This window comes from Rhamphochromis sp. 'chilingali' (assembly GCF_963969265.1).
Source record: "Rhamphochromis sp. 'chilingali' genome assembly, chromosome: 16".
NCBI lineage: Eukaryota > Metazoa > Chordata > Actinopteri > Cichliformes > Cichlidae > Rhamphochromis > Rhamphochromis sp. 'chilingali'.
Window position 1 is genome coordinate 16,245,806 of NC_137943.1, and position 10,253 is coordinate 16,256,058.

General features: G+C 41.6%; 1 protein-coding gene across 2 annotated transcripts in view; it reads right to left on the reverse strand.

Annotated features, from left to right (window-relative positions):
- ephb1 (EPH receptor B1) overlaps positions 1-784 on the reverse strand; it is a 182,647-nt gene extending 181,863 nt beyond the window's left edge. For both annotated transcript variants that reach the window (XM_080861417.1, XM_080861416.1), the window contains exon 1: positions 531-784. In XM_080861417.1, coding sequence (XP_080717543.1) covers positions 531-591 — 61 coding nt within the window. In that variant the 5' untranslated portion in view covers positions 592-784. The remainder of the gene's footprint in view (positions 1-530) is intronic.
- Positions 785-10,253: the final 9,469 nt, after the last annotated feature.

The following is a 10,253-nucleotide window of genomic DNA, read 5'->3' on the forward strand; positions in this document are numbered from 1 at the left end:
AGAAGACACTATATATCCCATCAACACAGTCTAATAGAGTTTGCCTCGCCAATTCAAAGTGCCACAGAACAATGCACGGTGGATTTTCGTTGTAGTAATTTAGTTTAATTTTAAAAAAAAAGGAAAATAAATGCGAGCGCTTGCATCCCCCTGAGAAAACACTACTTAGGGGGGATAAGGAAATATAAGAAAATAACATAAATAATAACGGAGGCTTCTGCTGGCTTGCACTTATGTATAGAATAAAGATAAACAGTCACTGATAAACTATCACACGCTGCTGTGAACGCATTTTAATCATGCAACGTCTCGTTCTTCACAAGTACGAGTTACACGAGCGGAGCCGGAGGATGCTGCTCTGAAATAACTGGATGCCCACAGCGACCCACGTGCATGGCATCGCTCTGCATGCCACGGACGCAGCGCTGCCTCACACAGAACCTTGCATGCATCCCCCACATTACAAAGCGCCCCTCGGAGAGAGTCATGTCCACATATACGGCAAGTATTAGTCCCAATTTCTTATTTACCTTCCATCGCAGAGGATGTGATGACCAGCACGCATAAGAGCGCAAACAAATCCACTGTCATGGCAGAAGGGTAGTCTCCACAGCCTGTCCCCCAAATAACCAAGACGCACGGGGCGCGTCAAAAAGAATCCCAGTTGTCAGAGCGGTACTCCAGCAGATAGCCTCTGTTGTGTGTCACATTTCAAGCCGTAGTAAACAATGTGTGACAATCAGTGCGAGGAAGGAGCGAAGTGTAGCGAGCAAGGGGGTGCGAGGCAGGGAGGGGGTGTAGGTGGAGTAGGTGGGGGAGACCCGACATTGCCTGCTCACAGCCCCATTAGAGGGCCGGGGCCAATCACCGACTGGTAGCTGAAACTCACTAACCAATCGGTAACCCGGCGCTCCTCCCACCGCACATTGTCAAAACACAAAACTTTTCCTTGACCTATTTGAAGCGGTATCCGCTACAGTGAAGGGAAATAACGCCACCAGTCGGCTCAGAGCTGCACCTACAAGTCAAGCAAACCTAGAGTCGAGCTTACCCCGTAAAGCTTGACTCTGACTGTGAGAACCACTTGCTCTGCAGCCCATCCACCTTTGGTTCAAAGTATCATTTCATCAGTCTCTTAAAAATCACGGCTGATTTCATTTTGAATCACTTTGAGTGGACTTCCCAGATACGCGAATGAATAATAAAGCTGATTTTATAGCTTGGCAGCTTCACTTGTGCCCACAGGTTCAAGCCCTATTTGCACTGAAAATGCTCTTTAATAGCTTTGACAAATTCAGCTGTACCTCCTAATGATATAAAACAGGCGTTGCACATCAGCTCCCTCCCGTTGTCCCCGTCACCCCTTTTGTGTGCGTCTGTGAGGCAACAGATGGTGCACACAATGGGCTTTTCCCTGCAGGGACACAGAGGGCCAGGGTCCGCTTCAGCGGAGGGAGGGACAGTTGCTGCCCTGTAGCCCAGAACCATACACCTGTCTTGGGATAGATGTGTCCCCCTACCCGTGTCCCTGGAGCTGAAGAATTGGGATGGAGTTGTTAATCTGCAGCCTGAATAGGTCTGAATTTACCCCAGGCCACTGGCTGGCCTAATACTTCAGTGCTGTCCCTTCACAGTACACTGTCCCAGATACTTTTCACCTGCTTTCGTTTTACCGGACATAAAGGATGACTTTTATCTTGGGGGTTTTATTATTGTCCACAGCTTCTAAAATTACTGTATATGTCTTAAGGTTATAGCATAACGGAATACACTTAAATATGTGCGGCATTTATCCAACAACACTTGAGCTGTTTTGACTGCTTTCTATCTCTTTTTTTATTCTGCTCCCAACCTTTGCAAAGACAAAAATGAAAGGTGACTCACATTTAATAAATGGTTGTCCCAATTGTGGCAAACTCCAGCTGATGAACTGGGGCAGACGCAAGGCTTCAGGAGCATCAGGCAGCGGTTGCTAACCTGGGGAAGCAGCTGATGAGGGCATTTGTCATTTTTAATGGTGTGGTGAGGAGTGGCACTACGATGTGGCATGGCACAGCGCAGCACGGGCTCTGGTACTGGCTGGTTTTTCAGTCTTTCGTAGCCACCTGGCCTTATTTTTCACCCGGCCAGTCATCATCACCTATGACTCCACAGGTCATCTCTAAGTACAGGAGAAATCTGTCCCTGTTTGCCGTGCACACCCTGGGGATGAGGAAGGAAGGAAGAGTAGGGGAGGGAGGAACAATAGAGCGGCTGCTGTAGCACATCCTCCCTTACATTACACTCACGGCCAAACAAGCACATAGAATAACACGGATGCGCGTGCACCCGCTCTCCCACACAGCACTCTGATAATGATCCACGCAAAGCCGAACAAGTACTTGCCTACTTCAGCTTGAGAGCCCCGGCCCAATACCAATAGTGAGCCCAAACGCATTGTAGAGAGCCTCTCATTCTCTCGGTGGCCTGATTTTTTTTCAGCATGGTTAAGCCTACAATTGCACCATCCCTGTTCTATTTTCATTTCTCTGTTCCAACACCAGAATCATATCAAATCAAAAGGTACCTGCACCAACAGGGGTATTCTCGGAGTTGTCTGCGATTAAATCTTTTTTGTGCACTACACTCTGCGAGTTGACCCTAAATTTATTGAGTTTTTGATCTGTCAACATTCAGCCAGCGTCTTCCACTCTAAGCCCAATGTGTTTATTCCCATTCGGTTCCCAGAAAGAAAAAAACAACAACACCAACAACAAAAGTGGTGTTTAGTTAGTTCTGTACAGTGACAACGACATTAAAAAGAACAAAAGGAACCAGGAATACACAAGAAAGACTTTTTAGGATGAAAAAATAAATAAGTGGGGACAGCAGTGTTTGCTCAAACTTACTCATTATTTAGATTTGTAGTAGCAGGTATAGCAGGTGACAAGCAGACAGAAAAGATAATGGTCCAGAACAAGAAAGGCAGGAAAGAGAGATGTTTCCCAGACACAATAGAAGCTGGGAAGGTTTGTCCGGTAATGAATATGAATGCCTGAAAATGAAATGCCTAAGTCAATATAGAGACAGCGCAGGGACTCAGGTGACAGAGGAGTGCAGTGCTACACCCACCCTGAGGGTATAGACTGGTTATTAGGCCAGACTTTAGCTTCATCCATCTTCAGGGGACTGTGTGCTGGCCATTGACAATATGAGTACAGCGCTGGTGCTGAATACAGATGTGCTTTGGACCAGTGTTCTCCAAATACAGGGTCAGGACCCACTGCGAGTCCCAGGCACAGTTGTACTTTCTGGGTCACAGCTCAAGAGAGGAGATGGAAAATCAGCTCATTGTAGGGGATATATGATGGCGGCTAGTTTTGCCTAAAGATGTATTTTTTTAAAGGCTGCCCTGCCAAACTTCAGTCTCTTTGGAAATGTACTGAAAAATACAAACAAACAGTTTTTCCCTGAGGTAATTGCAGATAGAACTGTAAAAAATATAATATATTTATAAGTTAAATAAATAAATAAATTCTTCTATTTTTTCCTGAGTAGAACGACTCTCTGGCAGTAGGTCAGACAAGGACACGGGACTGTATCTAAATACAGCACTCTCATTAATCTGCCCATGATGCCAAATCTGATGGTACCTGTCCCCTGCTATCAGCACACAGTCTCTTCAGAGATATTCATTACACTTTGCTGACGAAGAGCACAGACACACAGACAGGCTGCAGAAGTGGAAACAACCAAACAAACCAATGCAAATGGACACGACAATACCAGTGTGCACATGCAAGATAGACATAATAAATATTTAGGCTATCGTGTGAGAATGTGAAAGAGATACAAGAGATCCGTTTCTCCTCCTTGGAGAGGCTGCAAAGACGGTGTTGCTGTAGATTGACTCATAAGTCATTAGCTCACATCAGTTCTATTCAAGATTCAAGCACGTTGTTACCATTAATCCAAATAACACAATGAGGAGATTGTACTCAGCATTAAATGAGTAAGAGCATCATCACATTTTTCAAGTGTGTGTGTGTGTTTATACAAGATTCAGTGAGTCAATGTTAAAGAGGATGTGTTAATGAGAGTTTTACCTGTTATGCTTTATACATTCAGAGAGAACAGATTTTTAAAATTAAAGCATAGAAATAAATAAATTCATAAATTCATAAATTAAAACCGAGATTCATCTTTTTACAAGTAGTGATTAGATTACAAGTTTCACCTGCTCTTTCACTTTTGGTGGAAGTCCAAGAGACATGTGCAAGCCACAGATTAGCAAACCAAATTTTGGGGTTGAAAACTTCATCTTTTTTTTTGGAGTGCGGTGTCAATAGTTTTGCCCTTAATTCTATTTTTTTTAAAATTGCTGCATAAAACAGACAAAAGAAACTCCATATGTATGCACACTTAAATCTGCACATGTGGAGTGGCTGATTGCAACACACCAAACCACACACACATGCAAGCGCGTGTGCACACACACACACATGTAAGCACAGAAGCACAAAAAAAAAAACCCCATGTGAAATCCAGTACCATCCAAAATCATGTACGTGCTTGATAATGATTCGCTGATTAATTGTTTTTTTCTTGATGGCCTTGGTGATTAGGATGCATTCATTTGCTTGTGATTAGGGGTCTCTAATCACAGATAAGGTTAATGGGGTTCTTCATTCACTCCCCTACTTTGTTTCTCTTGGAGCATTTAAGAAGCTTTCCTATTAACCGTATGGCCTCAGCCCCCTTCTGTTGTAATACACCTTTCAATTTAGGCACCAACCTTTCCCACTGCCGTCAAAAGAGGCGCCTTGACAACAACAACATTTGACACATGGTAGATTGTGTTTTGTATCGCTGAACATGTTATCATGGGGCACTCAGCCAGAGAGGATCATAAAGTAGTTTTCTGGCTACAAATGCCGCATTTAGGAAAAGGACTTCTTAATGAGGAAAAACAAAACTAGACTGACAGCTCATCGCTTCATGTCAGCTCCCAGTGACAGGCTATCCCACTTGTTTTTGTCGAACCGTTTCTCTCAATAGGACACTATCAAAATGCAGCCCTCTGTCTCCTCTGACCTGTCCTTTTCTCCCTTCCCTGGCCTGTGACAGATAGTTGAGTACAATCTATCAACCTCAGTCTGCCTTGGTCAGGGCCAGTGCTTTGTAAGGCTAGGCATAAAGAACAGACATACACACACCACACACACACACACACACACACACACACACACACACATATATACACATTCCTGAGTCTGTCACACTAAATGGGACAACATCCAGTGTTGGAGAGAGACAGAAAAAGAGAGGTCAAATCAATCTGCCCTCCGTCTGCCATACACTGATCCCTGTCATAGGCTGACCTCTCCAACAAATGAAACTCCAGTGATGCATTTGAATACCAAGACAGCAGCACTTCAGTCTGGCTTTAACACAGACGATGGGAGTGAATGAACTCATTGCTGGTGGGTCTTGTTTAGTCAGATGATCATTTACTGCTTCTTAAGTGTTGCCCCCTCAGTATGCTGGAACAGGTAATATGACACGGGTTATTATTCAGTTTAATAATTATATGCTCCATTAAAACAACAAACACTTTGATACAAAAAGCTCATTATATAATAAACTTCCTTATTATTGTAAAACCAACAACAACAACTTCAACGACAAAAAAAGAGAATTTACTTTAAATACGTGGTTTATACTCAGATAACAGCATTTTTTGACATTTTCTCACTTTCTTTTGTTCGTCTCGGCCCTAAAGACTGAATGTGTTGTCCTCTTGTGCTACAAATAGGAGCGGTGAGGAGAACTACTCCGGCAGCAGTACTTTAGTTGCCTGTTTTGATCTCTGTCTCTTGAAAGAGTTCGTCAGTAGAACAGCAGTACACACTATAGTCACAAAACAGATGTGTGGATGAGAGGAAAATAAATGCTGGAATTGAGATGGGTGGAGTGCGAGCCATAATTACTGAGCAAAGGGTGTGAAAAAAAAGAAGATAAAAAAAATTATGTTTGAGTACAATGTTACCCAAATTAGTATTCAACGTATCTCTTCCTGTATGTTCTGGCTTTCATACCACCTCTCCATTCCCAGCATGAAATCGTATGGGGAGGGATTTGTCACCATAACATGGGGAAATATTGTGAAAGAGTCAATTTTGCCCCAAGCTACGATTTTTTTTCTTGTATTTTGGATGCCTAAACCTCATTTATTAACAACATGACACATAAGGTTTTACAGCCAATGGGAAATCTTTTCAGTGGTTCTAGTGTTATAAGCTGTTAATGAACCTCCTGTTTCATGCACTTTACAGTGCAATCTTTCAGAAGTAAGTCCTAAAAAAAACATCAGATATTTTAGTTTTGATTTAGCTTTCCTGCCTTCCTACGAGTCCATTGTTTTCTTAACCACTTATCCAGCTCAGGGTCGAGTCGGGGCTAGCCTATCCTAGTTGTCATGGAGAGAAGGGCCTGAAAACTCAGGAAAGTGTTGACAAGATTGCTTCAGTCCATTTTATGATCTTATGCACAAACAAATGGATCAATACCGCAGAAGTTCTAGTTGACATAAAAACAAAGGGTAAAGCAAAGGACAAGTTGGATGGTAGTTCTGGTCCAAGAAATCAAAGGTGTCATGGCTGTTGTGATCACACTAGAACAGTGGTTGTTAACCTGGGTTCGATCGAACCCTAGGGGTTCGGTGAGCCGGTCTCAGGGGTTCGGCAGAGCCTCCGCTGCGACATGCACGGCTCATTTTGTGCACCATTAAGAAACATATGTATGGCTTGAATTAAAAATAAAATCTTATTTTATTTTTCACTAAAGAGGGGTTCAGTGAATGCATATATGAAACTGGTACCTCCGAAAAAGGTTAAGAACCACTGCACTAGAATATAGTCTGGGGTTCTTCTTTCCCACCAGGGGGTCATCTGATTGTTGGGGTTTTCTGTCTAATGCTGTGGGGTCTTTGCTTTACAATCTTAAACACCTTGAGGTGACTGTTGCTGTAAATTGGCACTATTGCATAAATAAAATTGAACTGAATTAACCTGAATCAGGCAGTCAGCTTCAACAAGGTTATTGGCTGGAAAAAAATGGAATCCTCCTTTGGGTTGGGGAATTCAAGTATTTTGGAATTTTATTCAAAAACTGGGAATTACTAGGAGTGGAGTGAAAACTTGATGCAGCTGCATTGTATCTTGTAGATTAGGGGTGTCCAACTCCAGTCCTCAAGAGCTACTGTCCTGCAGCTTTTTGATGCATCCCTAATCCAACACAGCTGAATCAAATGGTTGGATTCTCTTCAGCATGCCAAGTTTGGCAAAGGCCTGGTAACAAGCCACTCATTTGATTTAGGTGTGTCGGATTAAGGATGCCTCTAAAAGCTGCAGGACAGTAGCTCTCGAGGACTGGAGTTGGACACCCTGTTGTAGATGATACGAGAGCTGAGCATGAACGTTCCAGCTCTTATCTGTGACCACAGGCTGTGGGTGGTGACCAAAAGAATAAGTTTGTGGATACAAAAGTTGGAAATGAGCTTCCTCTGGCTTAGAGTGGGTCGGGCTAGAGCCACTATTCCTACACATCTAATGGAGCAGTTGAGGTGCGAGATGTTTCAGACATGTCCTCTGAAAAGGAAACAACATGGCATGTTTCTTGGCTGGCTTGGGAATACCGAACTGTCCTACCAAGAGAGTTAGACAAGGTGACTGGAGAGGAAAAGTCTGAGTAAATCTGCTTAGACTGCCCCAATGACCTGAATTAGCAGTGGAAAATGGATGGTTGTCCTTGTCAAGCTCAGATTGAAGACAATATAATGAAAAATGAATGATAATGAAAAATGAACAGCCTTGCGAGATGTAAAACACAAACTGGTCATGTGAAAAAAGTTTCTTGTCTACCAACCAAACACTTTTAAAACTGCTTTTTAGAGCTGAACTCTATTTACGTGTTCATATTATAATCTGGTTACAGAATACTAAATACCCAATAGCTGCTATAAATGGAAATTGGATCCAGACGAGCTTTTAGGCATTTTTGCCTTTTACTAGAAACCTCAGTGTTCTATCACTATAAGTCTAACAAATGTCATTATCTGAAACTGATTCAATTTAATTAAAGGTGCAATTGTTTTGCTTCGAGATTTTGCATTGTCTTTTCTTATTAATTGCTCTGCCAGCCAAGGGTTGCATTTTGTGATTGAATTTTACCGTTTGGATTTGTTGTTGTGATTTTGCATTTCCTTTAGAGCTACTTTGAGAGTTTGTGCCACACTACGAGGTCAAAACTCTAATTAAAACAGATGCACCTACATTCACATGTTAAATGCTTTCTTAGTATGCATGGGCTGTATTCACACAAGCAGGTTCACACATAGTCTCAGCGGCTCTGTGTGTGATCTCTTTGACACGAGTGACAAATAAAACAATTCACAAGAAGGTACACAAGCCATGAAAGAATATCATGGCAGCAGTCCTTGTAGCTGTTTTTGCTTAGAGAAAGTGTAAATCGGTAGCTGCCAACAGATTCGTTGCACATTTATTATTTAGATAATGACCTTATTTAAGACATGCACACTACACAGCAGATATGTAATCAAGTACACATGCAAATAAACAATAGAATTAACACAATGACCTCCTGAAATTAACACTGACCTTTTGAAAGCAATATTTTCATCCCAGCATGGATCATCAGATCAATAATCATTGCTGTTAGGTCATGTTCAGGGTTATATTGACCTGTTGCATGCTCTCTCTCCCTCTCGCTCTCTCTCTCTCTCACACACACACACACACACACACACACACACACACACACACACACACACACACACACACACACACACACACACAATTCCTAAATGTCAAAAGCTTGTGCTGCATATGAAATGTGTGCGATAGCAGTAATTACTATTGTAACCATTATTGTACCCACGTTCGGAACACACAGCACTGCTCAGCATTGACTTCTTGACTATAACTAATTGTTAATCAGCGTTGTGTATAATATAGTTATAAGCACTGAGCACAGGTGAGAAAAGCAATTAAGAGTTCAATTTCCATCTCTCTCACCATTACTCCTTAGCATTTTGCAGATCTTTTACTCCAGTTTTGCCCTATTCAGTTTTAGCTGGCATTTCTGCCACATGAATAAAAAAAAAACATGACAACTCAGTTATTATGGATTGTTTCAGGTCACAGACTATGGCTAAATCTTACTGATTGTCAAATGTCAACTGGATTCATTAAGTGTCACTGGGAACTGCTTCAAGCTGCTGGAAAACCGAGTAGACACTGTATCATTCGTGTTAATTATATATTTGTGTGTTTTTTTTTTTTCTTTGTTCACTGTGTACACAGCATGCCTGTTGGTAGAGCACTGCCATATCGCAGCACCGAGAACACATCCTGTGGTGCTGCACAACACAATATACTGCAGTGCTGAGCCATATGGTGAGGCCACAGCACAACCTAGTTACCAAGATATGGCACTGCAGTTAGTGATGGCTGCACATGCTGATCTTTAACATTCAACAAACTCTCTGTCAGTGAGGTAAGAAGTATTTGAAACAGTAACAGGTTTCTTGACAAAATGAGATGGAAGTCTAATAATAGTGTCTACTCTATGTGGTGAGCAAGTGACATAGACAAATGGCTGACTTTAAGGTGGGACTCTTTCTGCTTTTGTTTGCTCAGGACTGAAGATCCAAGAAACATTTCTGTTTGTCGCATAGTGACCTCATTGATATGGGTTTGGCTTTAATTCAATTTAATATCAAACATATCCTATGATGTTCAGAGATGCATAAAGATCATAAATGTTTACTGGGGTAGATGGCTATGCAGCAGATTTAATACAGTCAGCATTCCTCAGCCATTCTTGTAAAATAAATAGGAAAATCTGAAGATTAAAAAAAATACAAGACTAGGAAATTTATTTTGGAGGTCCAGAGATTTTCCTTTTTTTTTTTTTTTTTAAAGTGCAGCATGTTTATAATTATCTTTGTATTTTTCCTTAGCATTTATCTCTAGTGTTCAGGGTTTCAGGGTTTGATTTCCTTATATTAATTAGTCTTTATGATTTCTTAGATCCAGGTGTTGATCTTTTAGTATTTTCTCTTTAGTTTCATATTTTTCTCTCTTTAATTTTTTCTCGTTTGCTATGCTCTTGGTTCCTGGTTACAGTTTGTTTTCTATGAGCTCTTGTTTCAACAGATTGAATCAAGTTCTCTGTAGTCTTTCAGTTACTCA